This window comes from Leguminivora glycinivorella, chromosome Z (assembly GCF_023078275.1).
Source record: "Leguminivora glycinivorella isolate SPB_JAAS2020 chromosome Z, LegGlyc_1.1, whole genome shotgun sequence".
In the NCBI taxonomy this organism is placed as follows: Eukaryota; Metazoa; Arthropoda; class Insecta; order Lepidoptera; family Tortricidae; genus Leguminivora; species Leguminivora glycinivorella.
Window position 1 is genome coordinate 30,249,749 of NC_062998.1, and position 23,250 is coordinate 30,272,998.

At 38.1% G+C, this 23,250-nt stretch overlaps 1 protein-coding gene across 1 annotated transcript in view; it reads right to left on the reverse strand.

Annotated features, from left to right (window-relative positions):
* Positions 1-23,250, reverse strand: part of LOC125240700 (vacuolar protein sorting-associated protein 13B-like) — a 74,903-nt gene that overhangs the window by 28,515 nt on the left and 23,138 nt on the right. Inside the window, exons 19-38 of the mRNA XM_048148717.1 lie at positions 20,326-20,471; positions 19,344-19,455; positions 18,297-18,343; positions 17,613-17,745; positions 16,940-17,040; positions 16,086-16,256; positions 15,723-15,844; positions 15,353-15,515; positions 15,028-15,163; positions 14,030-14,158; positions 13,338-13,460; positions 12,721-12,868; positions 12,139-12,257; positions 11,830-11,941; positions 11,446-11,659; positions 3,765-3,948; positions 2,565-2,719; positions 2,221-2,359; positions 982-1,105; positions 364-473 (exon numbers count right to left, since the gene is read on the reverse strand). Coding sequence (XP_048004674.1) covers positions 364-473; positions 982-1,105; positions 2,221-2,359; positions 2,565-2,719; positions 3,765-3,948; positions 11,446-11,659; positions 11,830-11,941; positions 12,139-12,257; positions 12,721-12,868; positions 13,338-13,460; positions 14,030-14,158; positions 15,028-15,163; positions 15,353-15,515; positions 15,723-15,844; positions 16,086-16,256; positions 16,940-17,040; positions 17,613-17,745; positions 18,297-18,343; positions 19,344-19,455; positions 20,326-20,471 — 2,688 coding nt within the window. The remainder of the gene's footprint in view (positions 1-363; positions 474-981; positions 1,106-2,220; positions 2,360-2,564; positions 2,720-3,764; positions 3,949-11,445; positions 11,660-11,829; positions 11,942-12,138; positions 12,258-12,720; positions 12,869-13,337; positions 13,461-14,029; positions 14,159-15,027; positions 15,164-15,352; positions 15,516-15,722; positions 15,845-16,085; positions 16,257-16,939; positions 17,041-17,612; positions 17,746-18,296; positions 18,344-19,343; positions 19,456-20,325; positions 20,472-23,250) is intronic.

Genomic DNA, 23,250 nt, shown 5'->3' on the forward strand with positions numbered 1-23,250 from the left:
TAGTTACACACTGATATTTTCATTCATTCGTTCGTTCAATTCATGCCAGCTTGTGTAGATTGACATCTAGAGCAAAAGTTTAATTTAATTTAGTAATTATTGCGGAACCTGCCCAAAATGCTGGGCGGTAAATACAACCTTCACAAAACCAGGCAATGTTAGGTATACTACTCGTAAAAGAAAGAGATTGGGTTTACGGTTACGTTACACCTTCTGGTACATGTTTAAAGCAGGTCGAACAAGGTAAATGAAAATTTATGACAAGTTGGACAAGCAAACGTTAAAATAACGTTTATTCGGCCTGTGCTTAATTTTGGAAAATATTATTCTCAGTGTTATCACGTGACGTAATCTAAAGCCTACCAGTGGATCGGTTTTCGGCACAAACTTGTTGATGTCGAACTCGAAGGTACGTTCTTCAGGCTTGGTGTAATAATCCGCGCGAAATCTCCATAATGTCGCAAAGACTGCATCTAAATACGATAGAAATAAATCATTGTAACCGATAATTGTATTCAATAGTTGTTATAACTACGAGCAAAGACATATGTAACTCCGTAAAGACAGCTAAAGTCTAAGAAAAAAACGTACCTCATAACCGTATTGATATAGGTACGGTGGCCTAGATGGCGTTACACCTTTGGAGGACGCTCGGCTAGATGGCGCTAATATTAATATTTGACATTTTAACACATATCAAGCTAAGAATATGGGCCAAATTGTCAAAACTGAGGTTTAAAAGTTTTAAGCTTGTGTCGAGAGATGGCAGTATATGCACTGTGATTACTGATTACATATTTTACTTTGACAGTAACCTCTATAATACTTGATCCGCTTTGGTTTCTAAAACGGATATTTTAAGAAACTTCTAAAATCTTTTCAAGGCATCACTCAATTTCCGAAACGTAAAATCGTAAGTTTTATTTTAGAACTTTCGGTTCTTTGCACAACTGTAGTTGCTACAAAAATAAAGTTACGTACCTGGTGGTTCAACGTATAATTTTATTTCGTTGGGTTCTGATACAGGCAGGGTAACATACGTGTGCGGCTCCCATATTTTCAATAAAGGATCGAAGTATTCCAACTTGCACTTCACTTCTTCGTCCTATTAATAAGTAAACACACATCAATTTTTATACACGATTTAGCATGAATATAATAATATGCGAGTGTGTTTAGTAAAACGTCCCACTCGGTTACCATTAAGGTGAGATTTACTTGTATCTTAGTATGAATAAACTGACAAAGCGGCTTTATAGCAATCGAAAAAGTGGGACGTTTTCCCGTGCACACTCACATATCATACATAAACTCACGTCTGTATAGGCTACTTGCCTCCTAGTCAAATCAGCTTCTTTTTAAGAACTGTCAAAACGAATTTCAACGTCTCGTTAAAATGGGATTAATATGAAATCGAATTGAGTGACGTCGCGGTTAACTCAGTTACTTTATATATTACTACCTGACTTATTAAATAGAATTTGGCTTTAAAAATAACGTCTATCCATGTTTTTCTTACATTTATCTGATGTTTTATTTCGTGCATGGTATAAAATATTTTAAGTACAGTCAAGTTCCCTATTCCCATAAGAGGTAAGGCAGAGCACATGAAACTCCATTTCAGTGCCATTCTTAACAATAAGGAATTGAAAGAAAACTAAATTATGATAAATTGATAATGCTCAAAAGTTGCTAGCCTATTGCCACGAAAAAAACAGAAAGTAAAGGAAGTCATTGGGAACTGGCCTAGATCACTATTGTAATTACAGCACTCACCACGCCGGGTATAGGAAACACCGTGATCCTGGTGACGGTCCGCGGGTGCGGGTAGCGCCAGGACATCGCGTCACCGTGCAGCGTCACCTGGTAAGCCATCGGGGACTGGCCTCCAGTCACTATTGTAACTACAACGATCAGCACTCACCACGCCGGGTATAGGAAACACCGTGATCCTGGTGACGGTCCGCGGGTGCGGGTAGCGCCAGGACATCGCGTCACCGTGCAGCGTCACCTGGTAAGCCATCGGGGACTGGCCTCCAGTCACTATTGTAACTACAACGATCAGCACTCACCACGCCGGGTATAGGAAACACCGTGATCCTGGTGACGGTCCGCGGGTGCGGGTAGCGCCAGGACATCGCGTCACCGTGCAGCGTCACCTGGTAAGCCATCGGGGACTGGCCTCCAGTCACTATTGTAACTACAACGATCAGCACTCACCACGCCGGGTATAGGAAACACCGTGATCCTGGTGACGGTCCGCGGGTGCGGGTAGCGCCAGGACATCGCGTCACCGTGAAGCGTCACCTGGTAAGCCATCGGGAACTGGCCTCCAGTCACTATTTTAAAAGCTCCGCTTCTGCAAACAGACATGTACTATCATGTCATAGACGTTGTATATGCAACTAAGTCTCAGAAGTGAAGCTACTCTGAACAGCTGCGCAAAAAGGAAAATTGTAATTTTCTTTCTTTACTTTAATCTTTGAGATCAAAAAAGCAATCGATTATTGGTAAGCCAAAAACATTTATATAGCTATATCATAATAAAAAGATGTATGGTTTACTTGAGGTCGTCCTTGTAATACTGGTCGGAAGCCTCGACAGAGTCCAAAGTAGGTAAGACACGGTCAGACAAGCTCCGCTTTCTGTAATACGGGAAATTAATGCTGCTATCCTCCGGCGGCGCAAGGAAATCCTTTTCTTCCTCATCGACCGGCACCTATAATTAGGTATTTAACTATTAACTACCATACCCACCCCATACCCATATTAGATACCATACACTAAACAAAATACGATCAAGCCCACTGTAGGCCTAGAAGTCTATACTAAGGGAATTTTGAAATATAATACGATTTTAGAATTATTGAATTAATTTAAATTTATTTTTACATTAATGGAAATAACGAAGATTGAAAAAGAAAAAAAAAAAAAAGGAACAATAATAGTAAAATTACACATGTCAAAATTAAGCAAAAATAATCAATGAGCATTACGGGTTTTCATCAGACATAAATTCTTGGATTGAGTAGTAACAGCGCCCCAGCAACCACTTTCTGAGGGCATTTTTAAACAATCTCGGATCTATTTCTAGTATGCTTTTTGGTAATTTGTTATAAATTTGGATGACCATTGAATATACATTATTTTTGAAAACATTTTTTCTTGCTCTAGGCAAGAATATTTCGTTTCTGTGTCTGGTCGATCGAGGAAAAAAGGTACTATGTGCGTCAAAATATTCAGGGTGCTCTCTCACAAATAAGGATGCCTGTAATATATACATGCATGGCAACGGAAGAATTTTGTTGCTTGAAATAACGGTACCCTTAGAACATGATTGCCGCGACTGTATGTCGCCACGAGTTAGATCACACGTCTTCTTCTAACTGTATTAATGATATAAGGACGGGTAGTCTATCTCGCGGCGACATACTCTCGGGGCAATCATGTGCTAATCCTGCTTGTAGCGGAGCCGGGAATTGAACCCGTGTCTCCAGCTATCGCGGCAAAATGCCGAAAGTGAACTTAGTCAAAGAGCTATATACAGGCTGCCCGGTAATAAATGGACAACCTTTTAACCACCAAGAGGGCACCTTATACTGGTCCAGAAAATCGACTTTAAGGTTTAGTAAAAGTTGCCTGGTTTTCGAGATTTTCACACTTTTCAACATTTTAATAATACCTAAAATAAACGGTATGTATGGTATCCTATACCCGGTATATGAATCCACGAAATGCTGTTTGTTGGTTATTCAAGAAATTACCGCAGTGTTAAGCTGAGCTAAAGTGTCCATTGCATTTTGTATCCTGCGGAGAGCGTCCAGGTCTTCAGGCCGCACGTCCATCGTGACGCGGTCCAGGTCTACGGACACGCGCACCGAGGGCTCGCGCGCCGACACGCCGTCCTCAGCCCTTCGCCACGCTTCCCAGCTGCACTCCAATTCCATACTGCCGAAGGAATATCATTTAGAATTTGTAACGTTGCCGTCAGTATTGGCTACGTGCACGACAATTACGCCCACTACCATGTGAACTTGAAGTGGAAAATGTCAAAAAATGACATGTAAATAAACATATATTTTAACGATTTTTCGTTAATTTTGAATAAATCGAATAACAAGAGCTACTATTTCAAGTGTAATTTAGGTAGTTCGATTATAAAGACATGGATATACCTAATAATAAAAATCAGTTTCCAAAGCATTACTCACGGTATAAACTCCCAACCCCAGACCACATAAAGAGGCAATAAATTGGTGCTGGCAGGGCATATAAGGAATCTTGAAGAACATAGGAGTAATGGTAGAAGTTCTACGAGCGAGTGATATGGTATTAGCTAAACCTCCGTCCCGTTAATGCCATGTAAAACAAGTCTAAACGTAAGTACCTAGTCATGTCCGCGGCCGCAGAAATATCCGACACGGGCCTATTCCCAGGCCAGGCCTGAATCTTTAAGCATAATCTTTTACGGTAGGAAAAATACTAACAGCGTATTGAACAATATTAGGTAAACAAAGCTTAAATATAATTTATTATAATGTTTTGTTTTGAAATAACACTTACGTTTTCTTTTCACGGTAGCTATCCATTTAGTTCTTTGATCCAATTTCCAGGGTGCTCTAAGAAACGCATAGAACGTGCAACGACTATTTATGCCATTATTTTTACAATGAACAACAAAACAACATTGGTGGCCCATTTCAAACATTACACATTGTATTATATTTTATGAGTTTTGATAGATGACAACCACAATCAGTGTCGATTTTGACCACCGCAAGCACTGCGATCGCTTTGCTTACCCCCTCCATGCACTTCGCACGAAGCCAATAGATAGATTCACTAAAGCTGGCACGAATGGATTGAATGAAAGTTATGTCACCTGTCACTTCGAGTGTTAGTGTGAGTGCCGTTCTTATACAGGTGGCTCCTAATATTTTGTAAACAGCAACAAAATGGGATTTGTTATTCAATAAAAATAAAAATTATGCTATTAGGTATAATACCTATTTAGACTAAACAGGTAAAATATTATGTCCGAAAGCAATCTGTGTATGACCAGAATTAGGATGTGAGATGACACTATTCGATCCAATTGTCTCGTATGAGTTTGTACATGTGAGACAGTTGCCTAATATGTTGCTTTGTCATGTCATTCATGTAAACGATATACTATGTGCCTGACCTAATAAATTTTTCCGATCGGAAAAATTTGCGACATTCATAGTGACTTACGTCATTTTGATGATATTTTGTATGAGATGACGAACAAAAATCCGATCTCTGATTATTACACAGGTTATTACATTTTCTTCTTGTCTTCACGACCTGTAGGCCTAGCACATGATTGCCGCGAGAGTATGTCGCCGCGAGATAGACTACCCGTCCTTATGACATTAATACAGTTAGAAGACGTGTGATCTATCTTGCGGCGACATACTCCCGCGGCCATCATGTGCTAGGCCTACTGGTAAAGGGTAATGTCAAGAATTAATAGGTGACGGATGGTGAAATTTTGCTGTTTTGCTATTCACGGCGTCATCGTGCATGCGAACACTGTCATTTAAATACCTAGTTTTGTTATGTATAAAACATACAATACAGGTTGGGTTAGGTATGAAGTACCTAAGATAATTCATAGATACCATATTAATTGATAACCTTCTTATTATAATGACACTTCACGTAATCTTCATGTCAATTGATCGGCAAACATTACTGGTACCGTAATGTTTTAGATCTCGTTTTCAAAATGACTTCGTCTAATCTTGGACCAGGAATAACATTATCGGGACAGTCTCGAGAAATAATTTTTAATGTATTTAATTATTTAAAACTAAATAATAAAAACCCTGAAGGTGGTTTTCTGAACATTGAAAAGTTGTATGAAATGACTTCTGCGGCAACTGGTACATCAGTACGGAGTGTTCAGCGGATCAAGAATAGCTTCTGCAAAAATGCGACAGCGGCATCGGCTTCAAATGTGTTTGTAACACCCGGTAAAAAACGACCACGTTTGTCACCAAAATCAGATGTGGACAATTTCGATTTAAATGTTATTAGAAGGTGTAGGTATTTATAATTTTCACTCGGTACACAAAACGTTGCCAACTATTAAAAAAATACACAACGTTATAAAGGAATCGATAGGTTTTCCTGGTAGTAAAACTTCTTTACTTCGTCTCGTACATAAAATGGGATTTAGGTGGAAGAAGATTCAGAACAACAGGATGCGGCTAATTGAAAAAGACGATATTCGTTACAAAAGGTTTATATATTTACAAAAATTACAGGAATATAGAAACGAAAACCGGCCCATTGTTTATACTGATGAGACGTACGTCCATAGCACTCACATCACACCAAACGCATGGACCGACAACAGCAATAGCGGTGTTAGAGTTTCTATATCAAAAGGTCAAAGGCTGATAGCGGTTCACGCATGTACAGAGGAAGGTTTCGTAAAAAATGCTTTGCTGACATTCAAATCCAACCAGAAGTCCGGAGATTACCATAGTAACATGAATGCTGCAAATTATCGGAAATGGGTGAACGAATATTTGTTACCAAACTTAAAACCCAGAAGCGTCCTTGTTGTAGATAATGCTTCTTATCATAACGTTCAAGTGGATCGGGCTCCAGTTAAAAAAACGATTAAAAAAGAAATGTTGGCTTGGTAAGATAAAATAAGCGCGTTACAAAACACGGAGAAACTAAAAAGCCAAAAATAATAAATCTTTCAATTCAGATTTCTTATCGTATTGCAATAAGCTAAACATCCAAATTATAAACGAATCAATTATTTTTGTAGTCGGTACCAGACCTGTTCGTCGCCTTGCTAATATTGCCTGTTTGCCCCACCCAACCATACACAGGCTGGTACCGACTCCAAAAATAATTGATTTGTTTATAATTTGGATGTTTAGCTTATTGCAATACGATAAGAAATCTGAATTGAAGATTTATTATTTTTGGCTTTTTAGTTTCTCCGTGTTTTGTAACGCGCTTATTTTTGAAGGCGGTTTTATTTTTTGTTAAAAAGTTTATTTATTTGTTGATTTTTAGTGGTTCCTAGTGATATTATATGTATCAGTCCGAATACATGTACAATAGTGAAAGAATTATCCTTTAACTCCTAACCATTGAGGAGTTGACCTTCCATCATCAGCTCAGCCACATAAAATTATTACCATCAGACGTAAATACTGGTGTACCTTTGAAAAATAGACTAAAAACATTACATGTGCCTATAACATTTGAAGAGTTCCCTCGATTTCTCCAGGATCCCATCATCAGACCCTGACTTGGTGCCAATGGGACCATCTCGGGGTTATACCGGTTCGATCAAAAAAAAAATTTTGAAAATCGGTCCACGATTCTCGGAGATATCGAGTAACATACATACAAAAAAAAATAAAAAAAAATAAAATAAAAAAAACATTCAGTCGAATTGAGAACCTCCTCCTTTTTTGAAGTCGGTTAAAAATAATAAACCTTTCAATTCAGATTTCTTATCGTATTGCAATAAGCTAAACATCCAAATTATAAACAAATCAATTATTTTTGTAGTCGGTACCAGACCTGTTCGTCGCCTTGCTATTGCCTGTTTGCCCCACCCAACCATACACAGGCTGGTACCGACTCCAAAAATAATTGATTTGTTTATAATTTGGATGTTTAGCTTATTGCAATACGATAAGAAATCTGAATTGAAAGGTTTATTATTTTTGGCTTTTTAGTTTCTCCGTGTTTTGTAACGCGCTTATTTTTGAAGGCGGTTTTATTTTTTGTTAAAAAGTTTATTTATTTGTTGATTTTTAGTGGTTCCTAGTGATATTATATGTATCAGTCCGAATACATGTACAGTAGTGAAAGAATTATCCTTTAACTCCTAACCATTGAGGAGTTGACCTTCCATCAGCAGCTCAGCCACATAAAATTATTACCATGAGACGTAAATACTGGTGTACCTTTGAAAAATAGACTAAAAACATTACATGTGCCTATAACATTTGAAGAGTTCCCTCGATTTCTCCAGGATCCCATCATCAGACCCTGACTTGGTGCCAATGGGACCATCTCGGGGTTATACCGGTTCGATCAAAAAAAAAATTTTTAAATCGGTCCACGATTCTCGGAGATATCGAGTAACATACATACAAAAAAAAAAAAAAAAACATTCAGTCGAATTGAGAACCTCCTCCTTTTTTGAAGTCGGTTAAAAAATAATATACCATACCCAAAAAAAAATACGAAAACTGTTCTGTACATAATAATAAAAAAACATAAAGATACAAGAAAAACTTACGTATTAGATCAAATACTCCAAGAACACGGTCATTCTGTGTTACGCCTACCACCTTACCACCCGGAATTCAACCCGATTGAGATGTTGTGGGGGATAATAAAAGGTAAAGTAGGGACGAGGAACGTAACTTTTAATATGAACGACGTTCAAAAACTATTCATCGAGGAAGTTGATGCCGTAAAAAAAGAAATATTTGAAGATATTTGGAGAAAAGTCCGAGAAACAGAGTGTTCGTATGAAAATATGGAGTACCAGATAGACGATCTTACTGATGGTTTTTTTTATTATTAATATAAATGCCAGCGAGGATGAAGAATCTTCAACATCCAGTTCAAGTGTAGAAGTGTCCGAGTAAAATTTTTACTCTAGTTGTATAAAATGTAAAAAAGAACGCATTTGTATATTAATAGATTTAAACTTAAATATAAAGATAAAACATCCAGATTTAGCGTTTTTTAAGACCCTGGTCCAAAAACGTACAAGTCGTCCGTTAAGGAAGTTGATTTGCGTACCAATTTGGACCTAATCACTAGGCATTGGAGCTTCCGTCGCACGATAAGACTAATGGCAAGCCATAGAGTCGCCATTTTCCATAAATCTAAAATCTTATTCATAAATACTGATTTACTAAATAATAATACGTCTTTCGTTGGGAACTGTACACGTTTTTATAACAAAATCCCCATTGATGTAGTGAACTTGCCACTCGGCAAATTTAAGTCACATGTTAAGCGCTGTTTGCTAGGTAAAGCTTACTATACGGTAAATGATTTTATAGATGATAAAAATGCCTTTAAGCCAGTAGCTTGATTATGGTAGCAGAAGTTTGTAATACAACCGTACTAGTATCCAGTAAAAATGACACAGCGTAATTTTTCTCATGTGATTGTATTGTATCATTAGTTATGTTAGTAGGACGCTTAGAGACCTTATACACCTCTAAGATTTTTGTTTTCATTATATAGCGTAGTAATATAAAATTTATTTAAAGTATGATAGTACACTGACCCTTAGAGACCTTTACATCTCTAAGTCACGTTGAGCATGTAATTAGTTATGTATAGCTATACTAGGCATTGTTGCCCTCTTTAATGTCACCTACAAGCTTAATGTCGTGTTTCACTGTGTCGATTTTTCTTTTGTCAATTTGCTGTTAGCTTGAACATGTCATGCTTGCTTAAAAGTCTTTGCTTACGGTGGCGTGTTGATCGGGTCGCCACCTTCCCGAATGGAGGTTGAGGGAGGCGATGGCTGAGATACGCGTCATACTCGTGAACGGGTGCTGTTTGTGGAGACTGGTCTGTTCAAGCTTACCTGGGCCACATGTTTTGTTAGATTATTTAACTTTACTTTTGAGCGGATTGCGAGACACTACATTCGGTTCTTGTAAGAATTAAACTTAAGTAAGTAATGTCTTAAGGATGACACTAGAGACCATCACGTTGTCGTTTAATTTAGTTAATTTTAGCTTTTGGACACTTAGAGACTTTATACATCTCTGAGATTTTGATTATATTTTATTTTAAAATAGATTCCTTACTTTAATGACCTTGTTGTCGTTTGATTAAGTTAATGTTAGTTTTTTGGACACTTAGAGACCTTATACATCTCTGAGATTTTGATTATATTTTTAAACTTAATTTGTAACCTTGATTGGCCCTTATTTGTAAACTTGATTTGTTCTTTAATGATTGACAACTAGAGACTTGTACATCTCTTGAAATGTGTAATTTAGCTGTTCATTTTCTGTATTTTTTTTTTGTATTATTTGACAAAGGTTTTTACTTTTAAATATTTTAATTTTATAAAATTTGACTCTTGGAGACGCTATACATCTCCATGGATTATTTGATTAAGTATAATATTTTTACTTGTAATATTCAGTCTTTTACAACTATTGAAGTATTATAGATTTCTTTTATCTTTGTATCTGTTTGCACTTTCTTTATGTATTGATTATAGTTAGTAATAATATGACATTTAGAGACTTTATACATCTCTAATTCTATATCAGTGTATAGCTACTTTGCTTATGATTAATATTTTTAGTTAATATTTCTATTAATTTCATTTGTTTAACTTTAATGAATACTCTGTAATGTTGACATGTAAAAGTGCCCCCGTGGCCTATTTGCTGAATAAATGATTTTGTATTTTGTATAATATCTTCAAATGCCTCGTGATAAAAAGCATAGTAAAATGATATAAAGATTGTTTTATGTTAGATTATAAATGTGTAACTTAATGTCTTTGTTAATTTTCTGTTTAATTGTAATTATGAAAATGATGATGTACATAACACAGCATACACATGGAAATTTCAACCGAATTCATCTTTTGCCGAAATAATGCTTTTGTTCTCATTTCAACTAAGTCCAAATAAATTAATATTTTATCATACTCTATCGCTATAAAGGAATTTTAACATAAAATCAACAAATGAGTATGAATATGAATAAGGTTTTAGATTTATGGCAAATGTCGACTCCATAGCTTGCCTAAAGTCTTACCGTATAACATCTACCGGGTTTCATATTGTCTCTGTGACAAGGTACGAAATGGTATACAAATCAATTTCCTTGACAGTAGGTACTCAGTTTTTATAGTATTCTTTACACTGATGAATTTGGGCTGTCATACGGTATAATTTATCTACAAATACGTTTTCAATAATCAATTTTTGTATCAACCTGTATGTAATCATTTTGTGACGCACACATAAATATTATCATTCACTCATTCAATCCATTCGTGCCAGCTTTAGTGAATCTATCTAGAAGAGTCAGTTGTACTGAATGCTAAATTATATTCAATAAAATTATAATTAGTGTGATTAACTTGATCATTTTGCTTTATGGAGTCTGACTAAGTACGCAGCGTTTGCAGTAAGAAAGCTTAGGGAATCAGCTCCGGTCGTAACGTGGCACTTATCTGATCGACGCACTGGCTGTCCTACCATATCGTGACAGCTCTGCCAGCGGGCGCATACCATAAGTAGTTACCCCCGCATCATCGGATGCAGGAAGAGGCGCTGGTTGTCAAGCCGGCCGGCTGTCATCACTCACAATAATGTCCGAACTACCAGCCACTCCGGTTGGAGCTGACGTAGTACTAGTTAGTCAAGTAGTATTAGTTACCCAAGCATCATCGGCTGAAGGAGTACATGGCGCTGGTCGTCTAGCGGGCCGGCGGCCACCAGCAGCGCTGATATTAGTGCCCGGGCGACCAACCGCTCCGGCCGCACCGCGGCACCTATTTGAAGCGACGCACTATCCCACCCTATCGTGCCTTCACTGCCCGTCAGCCCGATCTGACTCGTTCGGATAACGATATTCTCCAAAGTGTGGCTAACTGTAAAAACAAAATGTAAGTATATAAACTAAACACGGCCTGTCAATAATAATTTAACAGAGTTATGAGGACCGGCTACTCGCAAAGTATCAGTTAAATTGCAAAGGCAATGGGAAAAGTTCGAAAACAAGTAGACTGGAAAAATGTTTTCATAAGTACTAATGACTCACTCATGAATTTACGCAATTTAAGGAACGGAGGTGTTTGATGATGATGTATATGTTCAATGTCACTCAAGGTAATTTTTCCTCTCGCAGTATTCTTCTGTACATGTTCTTGCATCTATAAAATAATAGTAATATTAGCATCTTAAGAATACACTAAATCGTTTATACTTTGAATGCGAAAAGTTCCTTAAACTAACTAGCATTTTGCTTAACTATAAAGTGTTAATTTTTTTTAAATGCTACTAAACTTTAACTACAAATTGAGCAAAACAACAACAACCCTTTAACAAACCGTAGTATAATTAGAATTACCAGTTTGCCGATAAGTGTTAGACGGCGCAGAGTGTCCGCGGAAACTCCTAGAAGCACCGGTCGCTCCACGTCTACGGTGGCAGATCCTTTAGCGCCGCTGAAATTACTAGGCCCACTGCCTGTCAACGAAATCATCTATTAACATGTTTACGATCAAAGACAATATAAAACTCCGTATAGACAGATAAACTCTAAGAAAAAAACGTACCTCAGTACCATACAGAAAAAGGTACGGAGGCCTAGATGGTTATACACCTTTGGGGTACGCTCGGCTAGATAGCGCTAATATTAATATTTGACATTTTAACACATATCAAGCTAAGAATATGGGCCATTGTCAAAACTGAGGTTCAAAAGTTTTAAGCCTGTGTCAAGAGATCAGCCTATGCACTGTGATTACACATTTTACTTCGACAGTAACTCTCTATAATACTCGATCCTCTTTGGTAGGAGTGACTGAATCATAATATCGTATTTTGAACCACAAAATGTATGTACATCCTGCAAGCAAAAAAGCAGGGAGGGTATGTTATCACATCAGTGCAGATGAACAACACAAAGTAATAGGAAAGTAATTCGTACCACCAGTCGGTATGACAATTTTGACAGTGGCGAGTGCAGGCGGTATGTCGGTCACGGGGTCCGGCGTCCCTTTCGCCGTGGAGAATAACGGCTGACTGTCTTCCTTCGCGCCTGTTCCCAGCCCAATCCACGCGTTAAACAGTGACACCTTAAACAAAATCAGCGACTTTGAACAACTGAGTAAAGTCACAACTGAGACTTTGCAGACGTAACGAGTCTAGCTGGATTTCATGAAGAAGAAGCTGTCGCTAAATTCATTGTTTTACTTATAAATATCTATACTTAATATTATAAAAGGGAAAGTGTTCGTGTATGTTTGGTTGTCCGTCTTACAAGGCAAAAGGGAGCGACGAATTGCCGTGATTTTTTACGTGGAGATAGTTGACGGGATGGAGATTGACATAGGTTACCGTCATCTAGACTTAGCAATAGGTTTTTGTCTCTTTCTAACCCCCACTTTCCTAAAATGGGAGGGGGTGGGGGGTGGAAGTTTGTATGGAGCATTCCTCAACTTTCGAATTAAACGGAAGCGAAGCCGCGGGCAAAAGCTGGTATGTTCCTAAATTGCATTAAATCTATTGAATGCGGGTAAAAATAAACAAGTCAACAACAGGTACCTGAAGATTTTTCCGTGTTTTCTTCCTCCAGTAGTACAAATTGGGCTGGTGTAGAGTAATGTGCAGTAACGCCAACTTGCCCGAGACCAGTCGCGCACGAGGCAGTTGCAACGCCTGCTGAGCCTGCACACAACGTAGCCAGACTGGATAATGTTTCTACTCGAGTATTACTCACTTTAACAACTGTATGAGAATTGAAAAATAAATTGTATCTTTCCCTGTGCAGTGAACTTAGGGTCCCCCCACATCTAGCGTCTCGCGAGCGTCGCGTCGGGCCAACTGTATGGAAAAAGACGTCGCGTCGACGCGACGTCGACGCGGCGTCAGGCTTTGCCCATACAGTTGGCCCGACGCGACGCTCGCGAGACGCTAGATGTGGGGGGACCCTTAACGTCTGAAATAGTTTTTAGCAATCATAAGCATGGTACTGCCATGAGTACATAATTCATTTCATTTGTATACCTCATTATAATATTCAAAAAATTTGGCACCATTTGTGTCTCAGTTTTCGAAACCTTATAAGAAAAAAATATATATCTTCATAACCCGTTTTTGTCAAGAAACTTTACATACATTTTCTTCTGCCGCTTTGCAAAGGGTTGTAAGTGCCTGAACACTCCTGTTTTATACGTCGATAAAATATTATAGAAAACATTAGTTACAAGATAAGAAATAATAAACAAGGACATTACGTGCAATTCAAGTTTTGTGTCCATAAGCCTAACCCCTTGGGTAATACTCATTTGGCTAGCGGTCGACTTTAGTTCAGATGCCGAAGTTGCCCCAAGTTGGTCGGCGTCGTTGTCTGAACCGGCCGAGTCCTAGATAAAAGCATGCATTGTGATAATAAAATATAAAAATAATTTGTATCAATAATAACATTACTTGGTGAGATTGCGAGATGTAAAGGGAGTATATTCAAAATAATGGTAATTAACAACGATAATATAACTTCGTCATAGGCAAATAAAGACAAACAAAAAGTGCCTCAGAAAAATTAAGAAAAAAATATGTTTTTTGAGATTAGATTAGAGACCATTAGTTGACGCTCGATTAGATGGGCCATTTTTTTCAAAGTTGTCCACCCCACTTTTTTTGTAACATGGGTATTTTTTACGCGATTAATAATCAGAATCGCGAGATCTTTCGATCCTGATAGGAGAAAAAAAAATGTCCCAAGATTTCCATACATTTTTTCAAACATTCCATTCCGTTACCGCAATACAAAATGTATGAAAAAGTGGTAACGGAAAGGGAAAACAACCTAGGGACGCTTTTTTTCTCCTATTACAATTGAAAGAGCTCGCGATTCTGAGTGGAAACCACATAAAAATTTCCAAATCCAAAAAAAAAGTGGGGTGGACAACTATGAAAAAAATGGCCCAGATGGCAATAATAAGTAACACATATCTGGCAAAGGCAAAGGTTTATAACCCTGTGCCGAGAGATGCCAATCAAAACCAATGCAACTTGTCTACAAATTATACTTCGAAAAAGTCCCCTATATCCAGTTCTCGTTTGTAATTGAAATGGGATATGGGACAAATCAGTCAGCCCTTTCATAGAAATTCGGTGCCAACCTGTTACTAAAGAAGACTATCATCATGTACATAATATTTTGTCATGTTACAATTTATATGATTAGGTATACTGCTACATTCATATACGTTTGACTTAAAGAAGTAATTACCTCTTCCGTGGTTTGCTCGGTTTTAGGAGGCGGCTTCAAAGCATTTACTGTGGGACTATTGTCATCTTCCATATAAAGCGATATTTCGATCACGCCCATTGTCACAAATATTTCCAAATATTCTGACACATCAACGCTGAAATTATACAGATTCGATTAAAAAAATAAATGTTAGACAAAGATAGCGACTTTTTTGCATTGCTTTTTGCAGTATGAACTAAGTACCTATGGAATTTCTTATAAAATAAGTACAATTTTAGTTACCGTTGAAAAACAGTATCACAGTTTAGTGTCAATGGCCCCTAATAGTAATATCATGTCTTACTTTTCCTCGACAAAGGCGACGCTCAGGTTTTTCTTAGAAGCGGGTCTTTCAAGCCTCATTCTTGACATCGATGTGGCCACGTCTATACCAGAGTCCGTTGTGAAGCCTCGGTCGGTTTTACCCATGTTGCTCGACTCGTCGACCGATATCCTTTCACTCGCTGCTAGTCAAGAGATATCATAATTATTTATGAGTTTTCTAAAAGTGTAAGTATTTCAAAATACAACAGGCAAATTTTGAAACTGGATGCCAGGAGGCTAAACTGAGCTGCTGTTAACTAATGAGAATAACTAAAGGATAATACGAGTATATTAAGCTCTGTCAAATCTATCGCATTTCTAGGAAAATTTGAAAAAAAATGTAATAATACCTTTAACGGGCGCTGGGTTACTATCTTGCACCGTACTCTCAGACGTTAGCTTCGGGTTCAAAAATAAAGACGCGTACGGGCACACGACCATTTGTGAAACCACTGGTGGAATAGAGTCCTCACTAAAAAGAAATTTGTAATTTTATACCATATTCCTTTCGATTATGATTAACGATTCTTGAAATTCATAACGGCTATAAATCGTAAAATCGAGGGCCAGAAATCGGGTAGTACCTCACTTCACATTGCCTTTACATAGTGTAAGACCTATGACCTTGAATCGCAATGGTGTCTCCACACAAAAGCGTAACGCCTTATTTCTTCAGCTAGAAATCTACAATAGTAATAATGTACAGAATATACCTAGAGCTGTTGGAATAACTGGCCTCAGAGAGCAAGTGCTGCATGAGCTTCAGCTGCTCCAGGCTGATCTCGAAGGCGCAGTCGGAAGCCAGGTTGAGCTCCACCGCCGGCCCGCACGTCAGCGCGCCATTCACGAACAGCGGCGGCGCCAGAATGCAGCTGATGTCCATACTGAATACAAATGTTCAGTTACTATTGTTCCGTTGTTCTATTTCACACTTCACAGGCATGTGGATGAGAGATGTACGAAATGGACAAACAAGTGATGCAATTGATTTCATTGACTTCATGCGTGATGATATCGTAAGTCGTAAAATCTACCCTACGATGTCGCCAAGTGAAATACTTCATAAATGTGCCTAATATTAGAGATTCGAGTCCGGTGTATTCTAAATCTTACTGTGTGCAACTTATTTGCTTGGTTTCAGGCACCGCCGAACGCATTTTGGGTAATGAACAACTAAATAAAGTAACTGGAAACTCGGAAAATAGAGATATTGCCACTGCAAAAACCGCTTTTTTTGACGAGAACAAAACTGCTTTTAGAATGTGGGCAAACAATCCGGATGATCATAGCCCATGAGACAGAGGGGTGTTTTTTGGTCAGTTTCGTAGACAGGTTAATACATTAAGAGTTTAGAATGATTCACGGTTATTTTCATTAGACTTATATTGACCGGGATATAGACCGTGATTACCTTTTTGATTTTTGTCGCCCGCCTTCGTCAGTTTTCCGTGATCATGATGCATGCAACTGCGTCGAAATATCGGGAGCTCGACAAAAATCAAAAGGGTAATGACGATATATCCCAGTCAATATAAGTCTAAGGTTCATACATATAACAAAAACTTACTGATGGAGAATAGCCGTCACGACAGGCGACACTGGCGGTTGAGACCATTTCACAGCCGGGTTCTCGCTACCAGCCCCTTTACCATAGCTTTCTCTTCTCTCCTGTGTATACACGCGAACATATTTAGCGTTACTTACTAAGATATGCCAGAAATGAAAATAATAATTTTGATGTTTAGGCCAAGAAAGACAATAATTGCGAGTGTGCACTTTTGGCGTAGTCGAAAACAATAATTTATTTGTTTTTAAAATCAAAATATTATACGTTCGTTTCACGGAAAGCGGCACGAATGGAATGAACGACGCTTTGTGTGAGTGACATCTGTTTCGGTACACATTCAATGCTGTCAAGGGCCAGCATTGTTGAATATGAGACAAACATAGATATTTGTGCTATCTCTTGTGAAATGACTGCGACCTTTACGCTGCGCAATAAAACTTAATGTCGGCTGCTCAATGTACAATACAGTGTAAAAAGTTGTTGCAATCCAACTCTTACCAATTGACTTACAGAACAAGGTCCAAATTTAAAATGGAAAACTAACTATTGTGGGCCTTACGAGGTTAACAGTGAGCTTTCTAAACATGTACATAACTATTATATTCTGTGATTATAATTATGTAAGGTGGACTTGGCGTGTGGTGCTCGTCTAGAAAAAGTGATAAATACCGACCTCTTGTTTGATTATCTGCTGGAGCTGCGCGGACTGTATGGCCACGTGTTTGACGTAGATCTCGTACTGCCGGCCTTCCGGGCTGACGCCGTTCGAGTTCCATGACCCGTCCAATCCAGTGGTGACGGATTGTCTAAATATGTAAACACCATTAGGATAATAGATTTTTTTTTAATTAATTCAGTATAAAGCTTTGTGAAACGGCACTAATAAACTATTTGAATTGAAATAAAGAGAGTTTTGAGTGATTCAGTTACTTTCATTAGATTATATCACCCCTCGGACACTGGCGATCAAATATATGAAAGAGGCGCGTTCCTAGAACACAGTCTAAGCTCGTGTAGGTGAACGCGTACTGTGCTTGTATGAGTGAGATATGACAGGTCGACTGTTCGCGTTTTTGACAGGCGGTAACTGTGAGGTAGCCGAGAGCGGGTGGGCGGCACTTTCAGCGGGGAGCGGGAGTGGCCATACTGTACGATAGTACTCTTTATTATACTGTGCTTATATTGACCGGGAAACAGACCGTGACATCCACTCGCCTTCTTTAGTTTTCCGTGATCATGATGCATGCAACCGCGTCGAAATATCGAGACCTCGACAAAAATCAAAAAGGTAATCACGGTCTATATCCCGGTCAATATAAGTCTATTAAAATAAAGATATGCAGATAATAAATCTTACCGACAAATTGGATTTTCAGGATGGGGATTGATAGATACTTTGCCAACCTGTAACGAAGAAATCTAATTAGAATTTTCTAATCTAAATCCAAGGTTACACTGAGAGAAAAAACAACCAGTTTTAATGTTAGTTCAACAAGTTTTTCGGTTAAAATAGCGCCTACGTGCTCTTTGGTTCAAACAAGTTAGATTTTGTTAAGTGTAACTAGTACATTCTACAAGTTACTTGTCATTTGAATCAACGAGTCGATTTTATAAAAGCAACGTGACACAAAATTCGACTTGTACAGTCACCGGCATAAATAAGTGATGCTGATGATTTTTGTACCTTGTCACTTTGACGTCGTGTTTGAGATGTCATATGAAATTGTCAAACGATTAAAAGCGACAAGGTTACACAAATCATCACTTATTTATGCTGGTGACTGTACCATCAATATTGTGACATTCCTTTTACTAAAGTACTTTTGTTTCAGACGGATAAACCCGTAACAAGTCGGACTTGTTAAATTCACAATGACAAATTTCTCTCAGTCTAGCTTGAATAAATCCCTTACAAGTGGGGATTAATTTGACATTAGCACTAAGCGTCCTACCCGTCATGACGTACGGGGCCGAAACGTGGACACTGACGGTACGGCTGGTCCACAAGTTCAAAGTCGCTCAGCGGGCTATGGAAAGGGCTATGCTCGGCGTCTCTCTGCGGGATCGAATCAGAAATGAGGTTATCCGGCAGAGAACCAAAGTGATCGACATAGCCCACCGTATTAGCAAGCTGAAGTGGCAATGGGCTGGCCATATTAGCCGTAGAACCGACAACCGTTAGGTAAACGAGTTCTTGAGTGGAGACCGCGTTTCGGCAAGCGTAGTGTAGGACGCCCTCAGGCAAGGTGGAGCGACGATTTGCGCAGGATGGCTGGCAGCAGCTGGTTGCGAGCAGCCGAAGATCGGAAACGGTGGCGTGAAATTGGGGAGGCCTATGTCCAGCAGTGGACTGCGATAGGCTGATGATGATGATGACTAAGCGTCCCTTCAACATGATACGAACCAGCAAGAGAAATGTGTCGTCGTTGTCCGGGTCGTGTAGCCCCGTGTTGACCAGCAGCCGCAGTCCGCCCGCGGTGACGTAACAGAACGGCCACTGCCAAGAGCTGCCGTTACTGGAAACCAAAGACAGACAGACAGATAAACTCTAAGAAAAAAAACGTACCTCAGAACCATGCAGAAAAAGGTACGGTGGCCTAGATGGCGCCAATATTAATATTTGACATTTTAACACATATCAAGCTAAGAATATGGGCCAAATTGTAAAAACTGAGGTTCAAAAGTTTCAAGTCTGTATCAAGAGATGGCAGTCTATGCACTGTGATTACACATTTTACTTTGACAGTAACTCTCTATAATACTCGATTAACTCGATCCTCTTTGCTGGAAACATAACAAGTTCCATGTGTTTACATTACAGAGGTATATCATTGCCATATTTAAAGTCACACAAGCGATAAAACAGTACATTACGATACAAGTGCGAAAGAAACTAAGTTCGAAACGAGTGGCGTATATCGTACGACGTTTTTCGGTACAGATGGCCCTCTGAAGATTCGACCTGACAAGAAATGAACCATTTCTCGCACTAGTGCGATAAAAGTAGCGCCATATGTACTGAAATAGTACATTACGATACAAGTCCGAAAAAAAGGAAGTTCGAAACGAGTGGCGTTAATAATCGATACGAGTTACGAATTTCCTTTTCCGAAGTTTCGACCTCATAAGAAATGAACCACTTCTCGCACTAGTGCGTAAAAAAACACCACTACTGGCGCTACTTTATCGCACTAGTACAAGAGTGGTACTTAATGTGCCTATATCGAGTATGTCAAAACTTAAAACTTACTCGTATGTACTGAAAAACGCCGTACAATAGAAGTTCCTCTTTTCCGCACTTGTATCGAAATGTACATACAATTTAGGTACATTTTTCCATCGACATACTGGCCAATTACTTACACAATTGTAATGTAATTAACTACCTTGGTTCGTTTTCGGATTGCAGAGGGCAAAAAGACGGTGGCGCCATCTCGCGGACTAAAGACAGAATGTTCTCAATGAGCGACGGCTGCAGCACCACTTCTAAGGGCGCGAGGGTCGCGTATATCTCCCACATGCTGTCTCCAACCTGTAAATATAGGTATAATTGGTTATTACACTGTACTTCTTATTTGAGTTACTCTATCCTCGTCCTGCTCAATGTGATTTATAAAGGAAATGTTCAATTTTTTTAAACTTATAAATGAAAAGCCTGGAAGGCAAGCATGGCCGCGCGATAAATGATAAAAGATCAGGCCGTCCCTATCGTACTACATATTTTGTGCCTATCCAGGCACTTTTTTATGTTATATCTAAATTGTGACAATAATAATACCAAGTAGCTGTGTATGTGCGATGCCACCTTAATGAATACGCGAGTGGAGCTGACGTTCACGGTCGCAATTTGCGGATATGCCCACAAACTCTTGGGCGTAAAGCACAAGCTGGCAAAATCTGCCAAAGTAACGCATGTGATGGGGCCGACTGTGTACAACAGACTGCCGGGTCATGTCACAAACGCACCGTCACTGATGAGCTTTAAAGCGCGACTGAAACGATGGCTTATCGAGCACACTTTTTACAGCTTTAAGGAGTTTATAGAGTACCAAATAAGTACCTAAGCTTAGAATAAGTATGTAAAATATTTTAATATTACGAATATCAATTCTGCAAATAATTGTATTTAAAATGTATGTGACATATAATATGAACTATTATGAATAAATATATGAATATGAATATAATTTGGTTTGAATTTCAATGGCTCAAACTGTATAATAGTAAGGCGGCGGAATTGAAAAAAGTCGTCTAGTTTTGAAGTTGATGTGACTGGAGAGTATACTGCTGACAAGTGGTATCGTTGTGATCGGTACACTTTACTGAGTACGAAATAATGACTTGTCGCATTCTCAGACTGTGGGGGGGTTAACTATGACGTCACAAAGATCGCGGTCCCGGGTTTCAATTTTTTGCCAATTTGTCTAGAACCCCTTATCCAATTTTGAAAAATGAGGTGTCGATTGAAAGCGTATAACATGCTGATTAAGATTTATTATATGTGAAAAGTATAGTTTTGTTAGTTATTTTTTAATTAATAATAATGCAAAAAATACTTTTTTTTTACTCTCTTTTTTGATTTTTGTGACTCAAAAAGGCAATGAAAACGGCCACTTAGCTAAAAAATATGTTATATAAATCATTTAACTACATTATTAAGCTATCTGTTGCTTTTTGAATTTCTACGATCGGATAATAAATGAGCAAACTACAACCACATACCTGTAGGCGGGGAGTACCGCTTGACACGCGTTCCCATACATTCGGCGTCTACCAAATTACACCTCGCGCAAAATTCGTTTCAAGCAGATATACCTCTAATCTTATTCATCGTAACCTATCAATATTGATATCATTTGAAAGCACAATTAAAGTACTTTAAAAAACAATGTCAATCATTTTTTTTTAAATCAATAATCGCCAGTCTGTGGTGGTTACAAAGGAAAAAAGTGGGTATGCAATTTGACTGGTTTCCTAGGTTTGATACCCTAGACGAGTTTAAAAGGGGAGGTAAGGGTGACATATGGGTTTTTCTCTGGCCTAAAAGCTACACAGAGGGTCAGGGAAGAAAAAACTAGGGTTTAAGTTTAGTTTTAAGTTATTTTTTCCTTTATTTGTTGATTTTATTGTGTTTAATTTTTTTGTAATTTTATCAAGGATACACGTTGGTTTCTTTTGCTAAAAGTTGCCTTTTTTATGAGAAATGTTATGAATTTTATGGCTTTTTCCGATAAAGACTAAAATTAACTTTCAAATAAGGCCACATAGTCATACTTTTACTTATATAATATTAAGGGTATGACTATGTATCAGTAGGCCACATAGTCATACTTTTACTTATATAATATTAAGGGTATGACTATGTATCAGTATGACTATGTGGCCTTATTTGAAAGTTAATTTTAGTCTCTATCGGAAAATGCCATGAAATTCATAACATTTCTCATAAAAAAGGGAATTTTCAGCAAAAGAAACCAACGTGTATCCTTGATAAAATTACAAAAAAATTAAACACAATAAAATCAACAAATAAAAGAAAAATAACTTAAAACTAAACGTAAACCCTAGTTTTTTTCTCCCTGACCCTCTGTATAGCTTTTAGGCCAGAGAACAACCCATATGTCACCTTTACCTCCCTTTTAAACTCGTCTAGGGTATCAAACCTAGGAAACCAGTCAAATTGCATACCCACTTTTTTTCCTTTGTAACCACCGCAGACTGGCGATTATTGATTTTAAGAAAATGATTGACATTGTTTCTTAAAGTACTTTAATTGTACTTTCAAATGATACCAATATTGATAGGTTACGCTGAATAAGATTAGAGGTATATCTGCTTGAAACGAATTTTGCGCGAGGTGTAATTTGGTAGACGCCGAATGTATGGGAACGCGTGTCAAGCGGTACTCCCCGCCTACAGGTATGTGGTTGTAGTTTGCTTATTTATTATCCGATCGTAGAAATTTAAAAAGCAACAGATAGCTTAATAATGTAGTTAAATGATTTATATAACATATTTTTTAGCTAAGTGGCCGTTTTCATTGCCTTTTTGAGTCACAAAAATCAAAAAAGAGAGTAAAAAAAGTATTTTTTGCATTATTATTAATTAAAAAATAACTAACAAAACTATACTTTTCACATATAATAAATCTTAATCAGCATGTTATACGCTTTCAATCGACACCTCATTTTTCAAAATTGGATAAGGAGTTCTAGACAAATTGGCAAAAAATTGAAACCCGGGACCGCGATCTTTGTGACGTCATAGTTAACCCCCCCACAGTCTGAGAATGCGACAAGTCATTATTTCGT